Below are 21,390 nucleotides of genomic sequence, written 5' to 3'. Positions count from 1 at the left end.
GGGCGGGGAGAAAACACATAGGGCGGACGGAGCCAAACCCCCAGGACCGGAGCTGGATTCTTGGAAGGCGACTTTGGCGTAGTGGCCGCAGAGGGTATTGCAAGTTCCGCGTTCATCACCTCCAAAAAGCCAGTTTTTCTCACTGGAAAAGGAGCGACAGCCGTTAGGAACGTAAATACATTTTTCGGAGCTTCCAACCGGTCTGGCTGAGAAGACTCTTGTGCGCATGCTCCATGGGCCCATAACGCGGAAGCGTGATGATGCGCGTGGAGTTCTATTTTTTTGCCGTAGTGAGCGATTTTCATTGGAAGTAGTGGGGCGCCATCTTTGTCGCGGTATCCAGATCTGTAATACATCCATGGACCGAGCGACATAACAGGAAGCAAGTAGGAAATAACACGGCAGCGATGAACACACCTCACACCACATGTCTGTAAGATGATGGTTAAACCAAGTCTGAGTGCCTGAGTTGTTGTACGATTGTCATGACAGGAGTTGTTTTGATTTGTACATACGTGGCTCTATTTTCTCCCATATTAATGTAAAATGGAAGATATCGATAACTCTCCAGTCCTTGAAGGTAAAGAAACAGACGTAAATGAGTAAATGTACTGCGCAGGTAAACTGTCGCAAAATGTTTACGTTATGTCTTCCCGTAGCACTTTACGTTAGAGATTGCAATGAGGGACAAGACTGCAGTTTTCGTGATACTTTTTATTTGAATGTGTCTTTTTACAGGTATGAATATTGAATCGACCGCGTGTATTTTAATTCGGCAGCACGTAGTTTATGTTCTGTGGGCTAAAATGACTGTTGAGTGTTTTGGCTTCGTGCGATGGTGGAAGTTGCGGCTAGCTCGCTCATGCTAAAGCTAAAAACCTTTTGAGCGGTGAGCTGCCTGCTGGCAAAAACGATGAAGTAAACGCATTGCAGCAGTGTGACACTCCGCAGTGACATTACCACACCGTCGCCCTGCAGTTTGTCAGTCATGGCCGATGATTTAATAACGTAATCGAGGTCCAGGTACTGTGTCTAAGTGAGTAACGGTGAGCAGTCACTCACTATGGAGCCAGAGCTGGATGCGACTACATTAGCACTAAAGTTCAGCGCTTTCTGTTAGTTATTTTTTTGGGTTGAGTCTGCACGATACAGCTTTAGCACAGATTCATCTGTGTGCAGTGTGATCGATCAGACAACCAACCAGTGAAGATCAATAATTTGGTCTTCATCGTGATCGTGTTCAGGTTTTGCGACATGTCGCAGCAAAAGAGGCATTTTGAAAGTGAAGCGAACAGCACGAAGCTTTCTCTGCTTAAAATCAAAGCTGGACCAGTGATAGATATTCTGCTGCCTTAGATGATAATTCTTTTCCTGAATAAGTGGATTCATTTTCCAACCAATCATTTGGTGTAAACTGACACAAAGCCGTGAAAATACTCTTTGAATTGTCCCTTTCAGATCGCTTGTTCTGTCTGACCTACAGTCCAGTTTGAGTACTTTTCTGATCATCTATTGATCTGCGACCCGTTGCAGCTCTACCACAGAGCTCCATTTAACAGCTGGTTTCCTTATTGATTCATCTGCTGGTTATACTTTCTTGATGAATGAGACACAAGACAAAGCAGCCATGTCTCATTGGAAGGATTAATTGATGACTGACTGATTGGCTAAAACCTTGTCATTAATGTCTTCCTGTGTATGTTTCAGACTGACCCTCTCTGACTGTGCTGGAGGATGGACCCTGTGGTGCTGAGCTACCAGGACAGCCTGTTACGGCGATCTGATGTGTCCTTGCTGGAAGGACCGTACTGGCTCAATGACCAAGTCATTGGTTTTGCCTTTGAGTACTTTGCTGCTGAGCGCTTCAGAGCCCTGGGGGAGACCATCGTCTTCATCAGTCCGGAGGTCACACAGTTCATCAAGTGTGCCTCTTGCCCTGATGAGTTAGCCCTATTTCTGGAGCCGCTGGATCTCGCCTCTCGTCACTGGGTCTTCCTAGCTGTGAACGACAACTCCAACCAAACCGCTGGAGGATCCCACTGGAGCCTTTTGGTCTACCATCACAACTCCAACCACTTTGCCCACTATGACTCTCAAAACGGCAGCAACTCGCTGCACGCACGGCGCATTGCCAGCAAGCTCGAGCCTTTCTTGGGCGCGGGGAGAAAAGCGCTGTTTGTGGAGGAGCCCTGCCCACCACAGCAGAACAGCTATGACTGTGGCATGTATGTTATCTGCATCGCTGAGGCCTTGTGTGAGAAGGCCAGGGTGGAGGGCTCGCCGCGCCTTCCCGTGCAGGTCATCACCCCAGCCTACATCACCCAGAAGAGGGCTGAATGGTGCAGACTGATCCAGAGCCTTGCTCAGAGTGATCTCTGCTGCTCTCTGTCTTTCCCTTAGCACGCTGAATGCTCCTCACTATATGCAGATCAGCTGTCAGCCTCTACATATCAACTGCTGGAGCATCTGAAGGCACTCCTTGAATACAGTATATAACTATATATGAAGTATATTTCTATTACAGTCTCTATCATACTCCATCATAGCAACAAGTTTAAAAAGATAAAGCAATGTTTCAAATCTGTAAGGATTTACAGAATTCTTGGTGTTATGTTTATCCCTTGTATATGCACAGCTAAATACAATACGTAAACAAGAACACCAGCATGCCTGTAACAGGAGTCTACTCCCTTGTATATATTTAGGAAGAGAAGAGTGGAGAATGTAATGTGGAAGAGGAGGCACAGACTTTTCTTTCTCCATTGTATTAGTTTGGAGCGAATGTAGAAATGTTTACACGGATTATTGCTCAGGGTCATTTTAAATGAACTAGAATTGACAATAAGAATGTGCATCTTAATTTTGGCTCCTACTTTCCGTCACATCTGGTCAGGTCACATACTCGTTCTGTTTCTCAGTTTGAACAGGTGTTGTTTGTTCAACGGCAAACTTTCAGTTTTGAAACATTTTATTGCGCTGTGTGAAGTGAGTGTTTATGGCTGTGTTGATTCAGGGCTCCTGCACATCCTGCAAAACCTGGAAAACAGTTGATCAATTTTCCGGTTATGGAAAACAAGCGAAGAATGAGAGAAAAAGTAAAATGTCCTGGAAAAGCTTGTGTTGTCCCGGAAAATTATTTCAACATTCTCCTATTTTCCTTTAACTGAGAAAGAACTACAAGGCTATCTATCAGAGATCCCTGAAACAGATAACTTTGCCATCAGAAAAGCTAAGTTATGATCATATTTGCACATTGAATTGTACATTTAGAAATGTGAAGTTCAGTCTAGATTTGTCAGTGGGCAAAGTTATAGGCGACTGTGCGTTATTGGTGTTCAGGCAGCAATGATTGATATGATTCATGGGGTTACGTTGTCCTTGGCAAGCATAGAACACAAAGGACGCAACACTATAAAAAAGAAAAATATTAAAACAAGGCAAGAAATAAAAAAACAGCAGTAAGAGGAGATGGTAGTAAAAAATAGTTACATTAAATAATTTAAAGCTTCTGTCTGGAGACTCTTTTAAACAAGACTTCCACAGAGAGGAACCTTGTCTGTCATTTCACCTGGATCATCATCGAAAATGTCCTGGAAAAGTCATGGAAAATGATCTGTAGACAGGAGTGGGAACCCTGTGAGCGGTGGAATGTAAACTCTCACAAAAAGCAAAGAATCAAACTCGATCGAATAAATTCTACTTTTGTCACATTTTTGTTGACAAAATGGTAAAATTTGCTTTGCGGTTTTATTTAGTGTTCCAGCTGTCTTCCTTCCATCATGTCCTTCATGTTGACATTTTTACTACATTTTCCATCAGCAAAGTTAATTTTAAGTTAGTTGGAAAACACAATTCACCTCACCAAAGAAACTGATGAGCAGGTTTGTTACATCGTCTAGTTAGTGTTCAGCTTGAATAAAGACAATTTACAGGTTGTGACTCAACGTAAGACAGAAAATCTGTCTGTCCACAACTAAATTAAACCCTTATTTTAGAAAGGTTGGATCCCAGGCCTGCTTTGTAATCACTTATAATTGAAAAATATGCTCCTGTTGTGATTTTGAAGCAAAGGACAGAATACAAGAGTGGAAGGGCACGATGCAGAACAATGAAGCTGAAACACAAACAGTGCAAACTTCATTATGTTCTAATTGCAAGAAATCTCTATTCAGACGACTGAAACAGAGCCTTCGTTTTAAAAATAGTTTTATGTTCGTCTATAAAAGGAAACAGATTTTATTTTAGGAAAAGCATTGAAAGTATCCACTGATATCAAGGCCCAAAGCAGAATGTGGGTAACGGTGCAAACTGTCATCCAGCATTGTACTTTAAATTAAGAAAGCAAACAGGAAGGCCAAACATTTACGACTATTCAGAGTCAGACCGTGACCTTTGACACATTCATGAGCGAGTGTTACTGTATCAGGGTTCAGGGTTTCAGCATGAATCGACTACATTTAGACCTGAGCTGGGATGAACAAAGACATTTCACAGAGTTTCTGTGATTTCAGCAGGAGGGAGTGAACAACACGAAAATGAACTCCAAAAGCTCATTGACCACAATCAGGAGTCCTCATCAGTAGCAGCCTCCTGATCTGGCCGTCTGCCCTGCGCTGCTCTTCAATTCACACTGTCTGGACTGTTTCCACCCTCTGCTCTCCTTCCTCTGGCAGCTCAAACACATCTACATCCCACAGGCATATTTCACCTGGAGTAACCAGTCAGACGAGCCTTCAGGGTTTACTATTGTCCTAATAAAATGCTACAAAGCTGGGTCATTCAGCACTCAGGCAGCGCACTGCATCAGAGAGACAAAGAGCCCAGGGAGAGGCACATTCATTTAGACAGATTTGCTTCTAAATGGCCAATTTGCCAAGTCCTCCCCATGAGTGCGTGCAAGGACACCGACCTTGACTCTGTCTGTTGTCATCTCAGGCGCTGGGTCTCTAAACCTACAGGAGTGCACCGAGCTTTTGTGTCAGAATATGAAGGAATATCACACAGGGGCACTTTGGTATGTGCTGGATAAGCTCAACCGAGATGGATCAACTTAAATCCTATAAAATCCTGTACCCTGCTCTTTGCTCTTTTGGCAATTGATAGACAGCGTTCTGTGGCATAAAACAAAGCTTCTCAGAATTGGTGGTTTTGTTCTGCTGTGAATCAACAGAAGGCTTACAGATAATCGCTGTTGTAATTAGAAAGAAGGCCATTTTTCAGCTTCAGGACCCAGATTTCAGTCTCCATGTTTCTCCTGAACCTCACAGTTATGCAGTGAGCTAAACACACATTCACCAAAGGCTGAAGACTGCTGATGACCAGTTACATCTTTACTGGAAATAACTGTGAGTATTAATGTCAGAAACACCACTGGATAATATGATGAGAGTCACAGGTAAGTGGGACTAGACTGTTGTCTTATAAATATGATAGCCTCAGACAGCGAGGGCAATGGTTTGTTTCCAGTAAACTTGTCACTGACTAACTGTAAACATAATAAAAATGAGCCATCAGCCATAATAAAACACCAGGCTAGCAGTTGTTAGCAGTTGTTTAGCCTCAGATCTGACAAAATGGTGGATCTAATGTCGGTCACTATGGAGCTGTGATGGCCTGGGCTGCCACTAAAAAAAATGCATAAATGCAATAAAAAAATTGGTGATTAGCAATCAGCTGAACAGTCCATGTCTTCACTTTGACCACATCAAACTTCTTCATACAGATTGGCGATAAATTAAAGGACAAACCCGAGCTAATGAGTGAAGAAACATAACAAATGTAGGCGCTTCTGTACAAGATCACTGACTCATTTGATGGATATGAAAAGTGCACACATGCTGTGACCTTCACACTCAGCAGGTCTCAAAACAACTGAACAGCTGTGGGAGATTTTGGACTTATACTGCTGTGAGACTTCACTCATTCGCCCTAAAAACCTGACTTGGTTTGAGACTAGTATAAACCAAATAAAGCAAAAACATTGCAGAGTTCAGTTCTGACCAGCTAAAATCATTCATTTGTACTGAAACAACTTGGTTTCAGTCACACCTGGTCAACCCTTCCTGTCCATCCCTATTCACATCCATTCATCCTCCTTTTGTGCATACCTCTCCCATCTCTTCTTTCAGGTCCTGTCTGAGGCCCAAACTCAACTCGGGCACCTCAACACCTGATACGGAGTCTCCCCCTCCCTCACAGAGCAGCCTAAACAAACACCGTCCTCCTATATGTTCATCCATCCTCTACATACAATATTTCCTGATAGCAGTAAACCTCCAAACTCACGTTATTGTGGCATGTTTGAAATCTATCTTGCAACAAAAACACAAAAGCTTTACGTATGTACGTGGCTTTAATCTATGATCAGACATATACCTCCATTTCTAGACATAAACAAATGCAGAAATCAATTCATGAACTCACTCACTGCTGTTGTTCATCACTGTTGTGTGTAATTGATTTCAGGAGCAGCAGCCAAGGTTTCCCGTCCAGGTGGCTCATATTCACTCGTCAGATTGAACCCCTCAGGCCTGGAGGAGGTATACACAATGTACACATACACTTAAACACAAACCATACAGCTCCATAACATGAGCTCAGACCTGTCTTTAACCTCTGAAAGTAAAATTTGCCTCTTGTACATTACACCATGTCTTGTCACTACACATCTGCAACCAACTACAACAACTTGGAAGCATTTCAGCCTCATTCACAGCAGCATGCGTGAGAATCAGCTTGATTAAAACAAGCAGCATCCCATCGAGAGGCCCCAGCCGACGCAGTTACATCCTGGATGGCACCGCTTCCAACTGCACCGTGACGCGTCTTTCTTATTCAGGAGGTGAGAAGTGGGTCAGGTCTGTATCACAACATCACAGACGAAATGAAAAGAGAAGGCTAGAATTAGATGCTCCACCGCATGTGCAGCACGATTCCCCTGAGATAAGGCTCGCCATTGTGCACCACGCTAACAAACTGTGCCGGTGAAATGCAGAAGTGCCAGCCAGGCTTGTCCGTCTCACTTCCTTGGATCAGGTGGTAAACTGGAGTCGGTATGTAGGTCAGTCATTGTGTGAGCACTCATTTAATGTTCTGTCCCTGCAGAAAACACAGGAAATTACAAATCTTAAATACAACAAAGCAGAGAATAAGAAAGTGGAGGTTTCAGCTTCAATATCTGAAGTAATCCTGAAATCTGGTTTCTCAGTTCTATCAACCTCTGCTGGAAACCAGGAAGTTGGAGCAACATCTCGTCTAAAGCGCTGCATGAAGACTAAAATAAGTAATAAAGATGATATCAGAAATTAGCAACAGGAAAATGAATAGTTGAGTCACCAGTGAATATTAAACCTTAACAGACATTGAAGCAATAGTTTGAGATTTTTGGAAACACAATTACTGTTCATGCTTTATTTCCCAGGTTTGTTCTGTAAATATAAAGATACAACCAGCTTAGCTTAGCTTAGCTTAGCATAGATACTGGACCGTGAAAGACAGAGATGTTGTTCAAAGATGTAAAGTGATAGCTTGAGATTTTGTGGGAAATACACTTATTCTCTGTCTTGCCAAGAGTTAAATGATAATTTAACACTCTAATATTTGTATGATAAATCAAAGGCTACAGCTAGCAGCCAGTTAGTTTAACCTAGCATGAATACTGGAAAGCTATGAAAGACAGACTTGTTGTTCTAATGTGTTAGATAGTTCAAAGGTGTAAATTAATGGTTTGATTTTCCCATTCTTGTCAAGAGTTAGATGACAAGATTGATGATAACACTCTAACACTTCTAATCTAAAAATCTAATGCTACTGCCAGTTAGCTTAACTGAACACAAATAAATGGGGAAACTGCTAGCCTAGCTTGATCCGAAAGTAGCAAAATCCACCTACCACCACCTCTAAACATGTCATTTCTGCGCTGTAGTTCTTGTACGGATTACACACACACACGGTATAATTTGTTAATTAGTGAGCTTTGAGTTGCTGGTAGGTGGATTTTGCTACTTTTGCATCAAGCTAAGCTAGCTGTTTCGCCTGCTGATTTGTGCTAAATTAAGCTAACTGGCTGTTGCCAGTAGCCTTAGATTTATCATACAAGAGTTCGAGCGTTATCTTATCATCAATCTTATCATCTAACTGTTGACCAGACAGAGAAAATCTCAAGGTATTTCTTCACACCTTTGAACTACCTAGCACTTTAGAACAACAACTCCGTCTTTCATGGCTGTCCAGTATTTATGCTACGTTAAGCTAACTGGCTGCAGGCAGTAGCCTTAGATTTGTCATACAAATATTGGAGTGTTAAATTGTCATTTAACTCTCAGCATGACAGAGAAAAGGTGTATTTCCAACAAAATCTCTGACTTTTACTTTACATCTTTGAACTATCTAACATTGGAACAAAAACCCGGTTTTTCATGGCTCAAACTAAAAAATGTAAATATGAAAACAAATTTTTTCTGAGCTTCACCACACATGTGTCTTCTATAAACGTACTGTGCAGCCCGTGTCACTCGGTGGACACTTGCAACCAAAGCCACTCATTCAGTGGAAAGTGTCTCCATGCTGAGTTATGAGGGACCGCAGCTCTTTCAGCGGTGGACTTGCTGGGTTGAATTAGTTGCCGCTGGAAGCGAAAGTAAAGAAATCCAAAGAGCTGATGAAGTGCAGATGCTAACACAGAGAAAACGAGGCAGAGTAGAAGATGAGAGTGAAGAGGAAAATGAAAAGGTACAGTAAATTTAATTCCATAATGTTCATACAGATGACAGTTGATCCAACCATGAGGAGTCAGACCGGCATAACTGGTCTTACTCTACATCGGGGGCTGCAGGTCAACCTGTGAAACAATGAGTCATACCATGAAACTTACACTAAAGCAGACTTGAACCAAAATTCCCAACCAGACGGATTTTGCCCAATAAAGAATTCCTTCAAGGACAAATCCTCCCTTATATACTCTAACAGGCTATATAACATGCATTTGTATGATTCAGCCCATTCCAGGAGTTAATGTGTGCTGACATGTTGTAATGTATTGCTCTGCTGTGCTGGTTTCCCATCACTCCCAGGATGACTTTCAACAGCTCCTCAGAGAACGGGTGTGATCTTGCTGCTCTCAGTCAATGGTGGGCTTATGGACATATAAATATAGTGAAGCTATCCAACTTGTTTGTGGACGCTGGGGTGTGTCTGTGGTCACAGCCAACCTCCGTTAATCAAAACACAGTTTAACATGTGGCTGCGTTACGTTCGGGTCCTTTGAGGTCTGCTGGCAGGGGATCAATGAAATGTGTTACCATTGAAACTTTGAGGTAGCTGACTGTATGTTTGTACCATCATTGTAGAGTGGTGTCCTGCCTTCTTCTTGACAGGTTTTCCATGGAAATGACCTCCTATTAACTTTTTTTTTTTTTTCACAGAGTAAGCATTGATTATTGATCTTTTGAAACAGAACTGTAGATACACCTGGAGTAGCTAATGGAGGTCTGTTAAATCAAATACCTGCTCACTGTATACATTTTCACATTATGCTCGATTCATGTTATGGAATATTAAAGAAAATCTGTTTTCTAATGCAGTTTTAAGACCTCACCAGGTAAAATAATGCACGTGCATCCTTACTTTTTTAAATTAGCATCTTTTTATTCAAATATAAGCAAGCACAAACCTCCACTCACCTAACTTTTTAAGGATTTTATTGCCATTATATTGCCTCAGTGTGGTATATCTGCATAAGAAGTGCTGCACTTGTAAATCCAGAGTCCCCTTGGATATGTAGAAATATTTGGAGTAAAACACGGCACCTCGCACTTCATAAATTGATTAACTGTAAAGCACTTGGATTGTGCTCTTGTGCAGACGTGGACACTTTTAATGCACCACTGAGGTAATGCATTCTTGGACAGCCTCCAGTAATGCGACCTGTGTGTGAAGATTTTACTGTGTGTAATACGGGCCATTACCATGAAGTCACAGTCAGCGTTCCCCTTCACACCACAGAGGTCAAAGGTCACCTGCAGAGCATTCCAGGACAGACAGTATGGCTCCCTGGAGGTATGGATGAGGCTGCAGCTTGTCTGGCCATCTGCTTCAACCTGCCCCCGTTACTCTGCAGCTAAAACTGACTCCATGCTCACAGCTACACACTTACTTCAGTTGGCCCCTGCCCTCTGTGCTTCTTAAGGCTCGCTGTTCAACTGAGGCTGATAAACCAAGTCCTGCATGAGTTTATAATTATAATAAACTTGTTGCTTTTATTATCCACTATGTTACGCATATTTTGTTAGACAAAAGGTTTCAGATCCACACCGATGAACTACATATCTCGCCAACTGTTTTTAGCTTCTTGTAGCAGGTCTCACCTCTAATTTCAAAAGTCCAAAAATGATTCAAACAGCACATGAAAAAAGGCGAGAGAGCGACTTGGCATCAGTCTAATTCTAGGTCAAATACTCAGATTTTATTACCTGAAACACATTAAAAATTGGTGAGTTCAGGGTTCGATTGTCAGGTTTGCTCAGGAACAGTTGTTCTGGATTCCTGGAATATTCCTCGGACCCTCTGAACCAGGTGTCTTCCTCTCTGCTCCCACCCCCCTTTCACTGCAGGAGCTAAGCCACCTGTCAATCATTCTGTGTGAGACAGGCTGCTGAGGTTGTCATGGTATCCAGGTGGTCCAGCCTTTGAAGTGGCAAACAGGCCTTTTCAGACTGAAATATCGAGTAGGTGCGATGATGAATTGTACGATAGAGCATACGAGAAGATATATGGCCTGTTGTCATTAACATGGAGACTTCAGAGAACCATGATCGATGCACAATTTGGGGGCAGATTTTGAGCTATTTTCTAAATCAGTACTGTTCAATCCATTCTCATTATGTATTTGAAGGATGTAGGTCATTTCTGGTGTTGTTACACGATGTGAGTGGGTGTATTTAGGAGCGTGGTGCTCTGTGCTGAACGATCACTAGATGTCAGTGTGGTTTCTAATGAGGTTCAGAGCCACACAATCGGCTCAAACAACATTTCTTTCAAACCGCTTGAAACTTTTGAGCCATTCTGGTCGGAAACGTTTGATTCATACTGTGATTTAATTTGTTTTTCAAGCCAAAATGATAAAACATACTGTTACAGTTAATGTATTTGGTGTTTTTGAAATGAATAAATCAGTAATGACCTTTTAGTAACACCACTTTCAACTGGTTGACACGCACACGCACACACACGCTCCTATCCGCTGCATACTACTTGCACAGGACTGTACAACACATCATCATTCTCATCTAACCTCCTATTAACAGAACTTCATTTTAAATCATAAAGGAGACAAAATTTTCAAACACTTCAGGCTAATTTGGTGGTAAATTTGTATAAAATGATCCATATGAGGTCTTTATCTACCACTGATGAAGCGACATAGCCATAAAAACTGGGACTTGAATATTTATTCAGTGTAAATATCACACAGCTTTAATGAAGAGCTGGAACAAGCTGGTCCAGAGTGAAGTGTCAGTGTGGAGGAGGCTAAACTAATTTTAAGCTTACAGTTAGTCTACAGTAAATTAAAGGGGAGACTGTATCAAGGATTTAAGAATTGTTCCAGCTCTTAGTATTTGCTTGTTGTACTTAATGTTTTGCTCTATTCAACAGCATAGCAGCACGGTGATGTACATACTGTAGTGTGGAAGCAGTGTGAATGAACTCTGATTTGACCAATCTGGGCTGCAGATGCTCTTTTAAGGGCATTTGTCAGGTAAATCCTGAGACTAAGATCCTTAATCCCTGGCTCTGAGTCCTGTCCTGAGTACTTTCTTTTCAAAATGGGACAGTGTCCAAATCACAACAATCCTACTGAGCTAAACCACGTGTGACATATGAAAGGCTATCACTGCTGTAGCTCCCTTCATGTCGGTTTAGGTGTCACATGGTTTCTCTGTAGGTTTAGAAAACTCTCGAGTTTCCGGAGCGTTTTCAACCTCCATCAGATAAAGTCAAACATGTATTTACACTCGTGTTCCTTGACTTAAGTCAGGGTTGGTTTTCGTAGCTTCTGAACATTTGACATTTAAGAAAATACACATTTTTAAACCCATGAAAACAGCGACAACTTAGTACATTTAAACTGAAACAGGTGGAAGAAAATGAGTCCCACCAGTGTTCAGCCAACGCTCCATATGTAATGTATTAAGCATTAAGTGCTTCTGCCAACATCGTGTTCCAGCTTTATAATTTAGCCTGAGTTCCAGAGGTTACTAAAATTTGCTGTGCTCTTGGAGTCGAGGCTTTTCACGGTGGTCCTGTATCAAGCCAAAACGACAGCATGGAACATTGGATCATGAAGTTTTGGCTCCCAAAACGACCGAAAATAAATTAGAAGCTGCAAACTTTCTTTGCTCTACATTGTGTTGCCAATTTAATTCATAGGGATTCCACAAACTAGTCCAGGACTACATTTCACCCGTCTGCCAAATCAGTCAAATATCTTCCGACAGAGATATGATAACATGGAGACTCAGAACATTTTAAGTTTTGGTAAGTTCATTTGAAATGTTTAAAACACCCTGATATTCCTTTCACACAGCAGATTAGTTGTAAAAACGAAAATGATGCATGTCCTCTGACCATGTCATTCCCATTACAGCTAACACCCACGAGTGGTGTTACTGCTCCAGGACATTACACTTAAATGACATGTAACTTCAGTCGGTCAAGTGTCTGTGGTCATAACATTACTTCCTTCCATAAATACCTTCAGCAATGACAGCCGAGTACCTATCGTCAAGAAAAAAATAGATCTAAACTCTTAAAACAGTGACATACATTTGAAATAACGTGGACAAAATTTTAAAAGTGCATCGTCGTTACTAGTTTTCGCCCTATGATCCCACCAGGAAACGTTTGGTTTCGACCACTCGTCAGTCAGAATATGTCCGATGTGAGTAGAATGAGTCCTGAAAACTCACCTGAAATGTCTTTACTCTCAGCCTTTTCAAGTAATTAATGTATTGAGTTATCTCTTACCGCCATCTTCTCATCACCACACCTAAACTTCATCAGTGCTCACAAACATTTTAGGGTAAAGAGCTTTACACTGCAGACTCATGGGGTTTAGTGAAATGTCTATGAGAGGATCAGGCCATGGCAGACGGTCATAATCTACAGTAAAACCTACTTTCAACTCAGAAATAAATACAGTTTGTTTGCATAGTCTGGAAGTGATCACTAAACAGGAAGTCATTCCGAGGAGAGAAGGTCCGTAAGATGCCTGATCTCGGGTTGATGTTGCTCCTTCATGTTTTGCGGCTGGTGCGGGGTCGACCTCTATCGGGCTCTAAAGCTGGTCCTGGATCTGTGCAGGAGGGCATCATTGACGAAAAGCATGAGAAGAGGAAACAGCGGCCAGTTCGATGGGTCACAGCGGAGAGCAGTGGTTACCTGGAGGAGAGGAAAGCAGCCACGTTAGCGGACTCTGGGGACTAAATGGATAAATAAATGAACAGCCTCGTCCTGACCTCAGTACACACACACACATAAAACGATGCTGCACGTGTGCAGACCAGCAGAACATGTAAATATCTCAACTCAAACCTCATTTGTTTCTCTTACTGATTTAAAGGCTGTGTGCAGGAAAGGAGCTGAAAATTCACCTGGAAGCCATGTTGAGACTACAGCTGGTGCATGATCAGTGTTTAGTTTAACTCATTCTCTCAGTTCTGGAGCCTTTGCTGTTTTCTGGTGTCTTAAAATAACTCTACAGACTGTTATTACTCCCACAATAATAACAGAAAAGGCCCCAGTGAACACAGCTTTGGGCCTCAGTCTTACATTTCCAACACAGATTGTTTAACAGCTTCAGTGTCTATGTCTCATACTGTGTGAGCTTTCCCCTCGCTTCATTGCCACATCCAGCCACAATTTTGTATCATTTATTAAATTCAGTTTCCCTCTGCCATATTATTTTCTCATTAACAGACTTGTTATTCAAGCATCCCTATTAAATAATATAATACAATGTAATAAATGCTGGGACCTCGCCGCGTATTTGAAACACTGGTATTTTAAGTGAACAGCTCTTCAGAGCGACTGTATCTGTGGTTTGGATAATGGTCTCTGATCTCAGGGTGGTGCTCCATTATTATTCATTGATTAATTCAATTTTTGGCATCAATAACTATCCTTAATATCTGCTAATAACCAGACTGCTCCTGCCAGCTTCCAACATAAACATAACTTTTGGTTCAAGTACAATAATTGCCTCACACCTTTGGTTTATTTTGTCTCCTGTATCTAAATCTCAACTTCCATGAACACTGGACGTCCTTTACCTTTGATATCTGAATATATTTTTTTCTTTCAATAAAGAAGCAGCTGTTTCGAATATTAAAAAGCACTGCTGATGTAACGGTGCAGTGTTACCTCTCTCTCAGGGGCAGATTTGGGTTACTGAGGAAGGACAGCTGCTGCTCCAGACTGCACACACGAAAGGCCAAGTAGCACGATGACAGGATGAGGAGAATAATACTGGAGACAGAGGAGGAGACGCACAGATTAGCTAAATTATTACGTTTAAGGATGGTTCTGACAGTAGAGACTGGAATCCTCTGTGGAGGTGGAGGAGGACAGTTGTAATGTCTGTTGATGAACACAGGGAGGCAACGTTGGACCTTATGTCAGCACATGGAGGCACAACGCTGTCCTTGAACAACCCAGTTTATGTCTGTCTTAAAGGACCAAGGCAGTGTTTTCACTCCGCAGCTGCGAATAATGTCGCACTTTATATTCCTGCTGAACGATTCTCAAGTAGCGTTTAAATTGTCTTGAATGTGCTTTTTGCACTTTCCAAGCAAAAAATCAATAAGCTGAAACTTGAGCGTAAAATCAGAGAAAATCAAGTCTACGTTTCATTTATTTGGTAATACAGTTTAAAGTGGATATCATTGAAAATAAATAACAATCATAATGAAACTTTGAGAAGAAATAATGCATTTATGTATCTTTCACTTCACTTAAGAGGTCACTAACTGCACATGCATGTTTGGCTTTATTACTTGCACTGGGTATTATATTTTTAAGCATAAAGGTACACAGAGTTTTATAATTGACATGTCTTAGAATCGGTGATATACCCGGGAGAAATTTGTCTTTATTCTTTTCCTTCTCCTCCTCAGTGGGAGGTGGGGGTGGGAGTGCACCGTCAGCAATATGACAGACCTTCAGGAGCAGATAAGGATTCATTGCTCTCTCAAGGACATTTCAGCAGAGCGGCTTCATGTCCTCTGGGTGAAGGACAGTCTCCATGGCCACTGTGTCGCCCTGCTATGATAGAGGGCAGGTGGACTAAGGAGAGCATGATGCTCACGAGGACAAATTATTTGATCCGCCGCGGTGAGTCGTAATAATTAAGTCTCACAGGAGGCGACTTCTCCGTGGAAAAACATAAAGTAAAAAGTGTTTTAACGGCTCTGATCCCCCGTGTTCAGTGTGACTCTTTGAGTCGCCCACTATTTATATCTGCATGTTAATGCTCACAGTGTGCGTCTAGCTGTGAGTCAGCTGCTGGAGGAGGTGAAGGTGGTGTTGTTGGTGTCTGTGTGTCCCTCTGTATACTCACAGCAGGGTGAAGAACTTGAGCAGCTGGTACTCCATCTGGCCCAGCTCTGCCACTGGCTCTGATAAAAGACCTCTGTCTGTTTGCAGAGCTCGCTCTGTAACACACACACACACACACACACACACATTATAACATACACAGTATAACATAAAACCATTAACCGTATTTGGCTTGACTGTCCTGCATGTTTCACTTTTCATGGCGCTGACTGACCTCTTCATGTATCTGGGTGCATGTGGACTGAACAGCATTCAGGGCTCTCACACAGTGAATGGTGTGACAACATGCACTTTGGACCTCGACAATGAATCACAATGTAAAGAAAATCTTATGAATCATGGCTTCCTGAGGGTCTTGTTTGTGTTTACGCTATTATATATTATGAAAAGCCAGAGGGTGCAGGTAAATCTTATAAATAAATTAACAATGTGAACGATGAGGACATTCTCATCTATGCATTTTACATCATTTCCTTCGTACCTGAGGCACCTGTGATTGTTCAAAAAGTGATACTTTGTTTGTTTTATTTAAATTGTTTTAAGTAATTTTTATGTAAATTCTTTCATTATTTGCATTTTTATTGGTATTTGCAATGTTTGCAGATTTTACTTTGAAGGAGGAATTAATAAATAATCTTATGTACACACGGTGTACTTTTCCTCTGCGTATGCATGTATATACTAGATACATACATAAACTGTACATATGTATATAACTGTTTATCTTAATATAATCTAGCTTTCCTTTTCTGTCTCTTACTTCAGTGCTGCTGTTCTATCCTTTGCTCTGTTTTATTGCTTTATTTTGATGAATTTCCTGTGCATGTGGTGTGGAGGGTCTACAGCTGCATTTCATCAGACAATCCTGCGCTGTGTAACGACAGTACGGCTGAACCTTGAACAGTATGCTGCTTTTACTGCTTTTTCATTCATTAAAATTTTGCAACCACTGAACGATATGTAGTCTAAATCATATAAATCTGACTATTATATCCTGGTGTCTCTGTCATTACTGTATGCTAGCTGACATGAATGCATTGTTTGTTCTTGCACAGTTCCTATAATGTATGTGTGTGATGTAAAGCTGCTATACTACAGGTACTGACTCAGGTAATACTATTAAGCAGGCTTAACTCTTTTAATTACATTACTTCCCATCTTTCCACTCCGTATATGAACTGTGATGATAACGCACACAACAGCTCAAGCTGAGCAAATATCCAGCACGTCATGGAGAACAACATTAATGTGCGTTAGCGTTCAGAAACGATGTGCAGCCTGTCAGTGTGTAACCGTGAAACTGTCCTCAGACAACTTTGACAGCAGACATTGTTTGTGATAATCTCTACTTAATCTGCATCCGCCCAAAGCTTTTTAATACAAGCCCCCACACGATTTAATCTCCATTTGGAGCTTAATGTGTCTTTGCGTAAGAGAGACGCTGCCATCTAAAAGCAATTACTCCCTGTCTTTCGTTCACTCTCTCTCCCTGACACACACACAGACCCACGAAATTCAAATGAAGTGAAAACACATACTAAGACACACAAACACGTGCATCCAGACAGCTGAACTGTGTCCATGTCTCTCAGTATAAATGCGATTTAACGACAACAAACTCCCGCGCTGTTGCCCTGTAATAAAAGTGACATTTTGAAGCTGTAACACTGATTCTGTCCTCAGTTCACTGACTTCCTCTTTTAACTGGGTCAGACAGCAAACTGTTACGTATTATCTATAAAATCCTCCTGGATTATCACCTCCTTTCAATCTTTTATTCGCTCACATGCACTGAGGAGCACATAACACAGGCTCTTGTTATTCTCAAGATTAATAAGCAATCTGTTGCTGACGGAGCATTTTCCTGCTGCACTGCTGTGGAATACTCGACCAATCAGAGAGGCAAAAATAATGATATCTTTAAAGTTGATTTGATTATTATTACATATATAATCAATATTTTCCATTTCCTACAGATGAATTGTATAATTGGCACTGTTTTCTGTTTTTGTTTCCTGTAAATCATTTTATGTATTTTCATGAATTTTATCATCATCATCTTTTGTAATTTGAGCTACTTTTCATGTGCGAACTAATTTCTTGATTATGCAGACACAGTACTGACTAGTGATGTGAATAATTCTCATATTAGACTTAAGCGTGCCACAACTTCTAGCAGACTATGGGCAACCTCCAGCCGATCAGTTTTGGGAGGCGGCTGAGCGAGTGCGGCCTTGAATAAAGCCTTGGACGACGGCAGCGTTTCGACATTGCACGCAGGGTTTTATCACCTTCCAGTAACTGCTCTGCTTTGAACGGCGTGTCCGCGGGGCTCAGACTGCTGGTGGAGTTCCCCAGGAGGTCAGGGAGGGAGGAGGACACAGACACCACCGAGGGTTTCCTTCTCCACTTTAACACTGATGGGAATTCGTCAACCACTGGGAACTCGTCTGGAGCCGGGAACTCGTCCTGTGACCCAGAGGAAAGAGGAGAATGTAAAGACGGCGGTGCAGCTGGAACAGATAGTGATCCAAAACTAAAGGAGTCTGAACATCTGAGGCGCTGGCGCACAAGTAGTTCATTCATCGAAATCCGACACGAAAAAAAATCACTAAGACTCGTAATTCAGTGTTTCCTATATGGATTTCAATGCTGTGCTTTGTCCTGCTGACATGATAAAGCTTCAGCTGCATCGGCGGCTGCCAAACCTTTTTCCTTGTGGCTCCTGAAAATAAACATGTGGCCTCACATTACACACACTGTTAGCAGCTGAACCACAGAGTGATTCTTCCTTCTCATTGTTTCTTCTGAATGATTTAGAGGCCAGAAAACATGAAAGTTTCCTGTATGTAGCAGGAAGAAAATAAAGCAGAAATGGAAAAAAATTCCAAAATAAATCAAACTTTTGTGCTGAAGTTATGTTTACTTCTCATCTTGAGTCATATTGTGACTGCTGTGTGAGGCTGGGAGCTGCTGAGTTATGTCCACACCACACATCCTGTGGTCATTGATAAAGTGATGTATTGAGTAACTTGGGTGATAAATCAGCACTTTCAAAGCTTTGGTACCACATTCCCATAAGTTAGACTTTGTGGCAGCCCAGACGTTGTTCTTGTTAATGAAGTTATTGAGTAAGCATTAATAAAGCCATTAGTTAGAACTTAGAAAATGTTTCTAAAGGGCGATTTATTAGAAAACTGTCCTCATCTATCCTTTTTAAAAGTGTGAGGGTCCATCTATCAAGGCCTACGGAAGCCACGAAGCAAAGAGACATTCAGCAAGGTAAACAAATACTCTGCATAATTTGAACATTATTGTATTCATGTCTTAACATGATGCAAACTGCAAACACAGATCAGTCATCTGAGTTTGACTTTCAATGCAGGCACCGTGAACAAAAACTTTTGTCTCTTCAATTAATTTTGATCTAGATTAGAGCGTGACCAAGGACGCGCATGTTAATAGGACTTAATAATTCCTTAAAACAAAAGGTGTTCTGTTGCATTGTGGCCTTCAGTGCACGCACACACAAGGTGACTTCACTGAGCTCGTGGACAGCATCTTTCTGACTCGTGGGGTAATTCACTGCATGGCTGCAGCAGCAGCAGCACAATGATCTATTGATCCAGTCTGTGTAAGAAGGTAAGTCAGCCTTCAGGTCAGCAGGAGTTGTAAGTGACTTGTGAGGCCTTTAGGCTGAAACACGAGGAAACATTAAAGTCATTTTAATGCCTCTGAATCAGCAGATGCTGAAGTTTCACCCAATTTGATCTTTCAATTTTACGACTTTATGCTTCACTGTGCGAAAGACATGCTGTCACTGACCAGCGACAAGGTCGGCTCCTCCATGAACTGCTTCAAGCTCAGACTCTTCCCATTGACCTGGAGGGGGAAAGGAAATCACCTCTTTAGCTGACATGCACACCACACAGTGTGTAGACTGAATGAACAGCACGCATGTATGTCCTCTGACCTGTAGGTGCGTGCAGATCCTACGCAGGACGTCATACACGCTGTCTCTTGATAGCAGAGATACAAATACATACTGAGGAAACAAAAAAAGGGAAAGAGTGATGTAAAAACTGTGCTGATATTCTGCTTGTAATTTTCATTTTGCTCTGAAGTCCTGTTAAACATTTCTGAATTTACTCGGATGCATTAAAAAAATAGATATTTGTACAGTTGTTACAGAGATTTCTGCTGAGCAACATGGATGCACTCAGTTTCCTGTATCATCAAAATTAGATTAGACAGCAGATATGTAACTTTGACGAGCCCTGTGTGTGTGTGTGTGTGTGTGTGTGGGGGGGGGGGGGGGGGGGGGGGGGGGGGAGTGAAAAAGAAATCGATCAAGAAGATTTCCTGTTTTACATCTTAACTTCCTTTTGCTGATATGACAGACATCGCAGACACAGCGCCGACACGAAGCCCAGCCTGCATTACTCTAACTCTCTGCTCGTGCTGTCAGTACACACTCAGCACATTCAGGCATGTGTGGATATTATTGCTAGAAATAATTTGGGCGAATAACACTTGAGGGATTCAAAAGCTTTAATCTGAGGCACAAAGAGGATATTTTTCTAATCACATTTTATTCTTTCATGAAGAACTATGAACGACGGGTCAGCAGCAGCTTACCCAAATATCCCTCTGACCTGGATTAATATCACCGATTTAAAGTATTTCTGAGTTTACTTGTGAGCGTTTGAACCACCGTGTTATCGTGTGTGTACTTCTTGTCTGTCGGTTTTTTAACAGTCCTGTTGTTTCTCCTCAGACAGTCGTGCTGGTGAACGGGCTGAAAAATTACAAACAGAAGCTGAACTTTGTTGTGACAGACGAGAGCTGTGAACCTTTTACCTCATAAACAGAGGAACCCACCTCAGACATTTTCAGCAGTATAGTTGCACCGCAAAGAACCATATATGTGCACATGCTTATGTAATGCACATTACACAATCATGCAGACATACTATATAAGGATATTTACTCTTGTGCAGTATACAGCATACAGTCCATATGCTATATGTCTCCCATGTTTTGACAAAGGTGGGAATATAGTTGTTTAATTCAGCAAGAAAACTAAATATTAGTGTTGTGCACAAACAGAATGTCAACAAGTCTTTTGCACTGCTGGTTTAGGCTTTGACTAGCTGAGTTAACATGTAACCTCAAACAGAGACGGAGAAGGGCAGCATGTGACCATTTGAGGGTGAAGACAGACAAAATACAAAGCATGAAAGCATCTGCTGAGACCTTTTATTCTCTAATGTTCAACTAGTAGCCCTCAGTGTGCTTCCAGTTAGTTACGTCACACCCTCAGTTTAGCCATTTGAGCCCTCAAATCTTCCATTCAAATGACTTCATTTGCTCTCTTCTTGCTCTTTCCTGTCTTGTGGATTACAAAATGAAAATGTAGATGTAAAAGATGTCACCACGTGCTAATGTTGTGCTAATGTTAGCTTGCTGACTATCATTCTTCATTGGTTGTTGGGGCCAGACCAGAAGCTGAGCAGCACAGTATGTCTTTGAAAACACCACTTGATGACAGACTGAGTCTGAAGTGATAGAAAGCTAAGAAGCCCTTCTGACAAATTGCCGTAATGATGGAAAAACCCTTCGCTCTCTTGTGCTACCAGGCTGGGACTCCACTCTGCTTCTATCTATAGCATGGTGTTGTTTTTTCCATCACACCTCTCCTGGAACATACAGCCGGTACAGCCAGGCTGCGCTAATCAGCACAAGTATTTTAATTCGCAGTGACTGTGATGGAAGTGT

General features: G+C 41.7%; 2 protein-coding genes across 9 annotated transcripts in view; one reads left to right on the top strand and one right to left on the bottom strand.

Annotated features, from left to right (window-relative positions):
- Positions 1 to 3,116, top strand: senp8 (SUMO peptidase family member, NEDD8 specific). Of its 5 annotated transcripts, none has more exons than XM_076732626.1 (2): positions 1 to 433; positions 1,708 to 3,116. In XM_076732626.1, the coding sequence occupies exon 2, from the start codon at positions 1,735 to 1,737 to the stop codon at positions 2,398 to 2,400; it is 666 nt and encodes a 221-aa protein (XP_076588741.1). In that variant the 5' UTR covers positions 1 to 433; positions 1,708 to 1,734; the 3' UTR covers positions 2,401 to 3,116. The 5 variants fall into 5 exon arrangements, with proteins under 5 accessions (XP_076588741.1, XP_076588750.1, XP_076588731.1 ...); XM_076732635.1 differs by having other exon boundaries at positions 5 to 386; XM_076732616.1 differs by having other exon boundaries at positions 351 to 580.
- A 7,324-nt stretch (positions 3,117 to 10,440) lies between these two features.
- gramd2aa (GRAM domain containing 2Aa) overlaps positions 10,441 to 21,390 on the bottom strand; it is a 32,130-nt gene continuing 21,180 nt past the window's right edge. For all 4 annotated transcript variants that reach the window (XM_076732528.1, XM_076732519.1, XM_076732512.1 and 1 more), the window contains 6 exons: positions 19,586 to 19,657; positions 19,438 to 19,494; positions 17,904 to 18,081; positions 15,614 to 15,707; positions 14,419 to 14,523; positions 10,441 to 13,437 (listed from right to left, as the gene is read on the bottom strand). In XM_076732528.1, the coding sequence (XP_076588643.1) occupies positions 13,434 to 13,437; positions 14,419 to 14,523; positions 15,614 to 15,707; positions 17,904 to 18,081; positions 19,438 to 19,494; positions 19,586 to 19,657 (510 nt within the window). In that variant the 3' untranslated portion in view covers positions 10,441 to 13,433. The remainder of the gene's footprint in view (positions 13,438 to 14,418; positions 14,524 to 15,613; positions 15,708 to 17,903; positions 18,082 to 19,437; positions 19,495 to 19,585; positions 19,658 to 21,390) is intronic.

This window comes from Chaetodon auriga, chromosome 1 (genome assembly GCF_051107435.1).
Source record: "Chaetodon auriga isolate fChaAug3 chromosome 1, fChaAug3.hap1, whole genome shotgun sequence".
NCBI classification, from domain to species: Eukaryota; Metazoa; Chordata; class Actinopteri; order Chaetodontiformes; family Chaetodontidae; genus Chaetodon; species Chaetodon auriga.
Note: the sequence above shows the minus strand (reverse complement) of the source record. Positions and strands in the feature narration are given on the sequence as shown.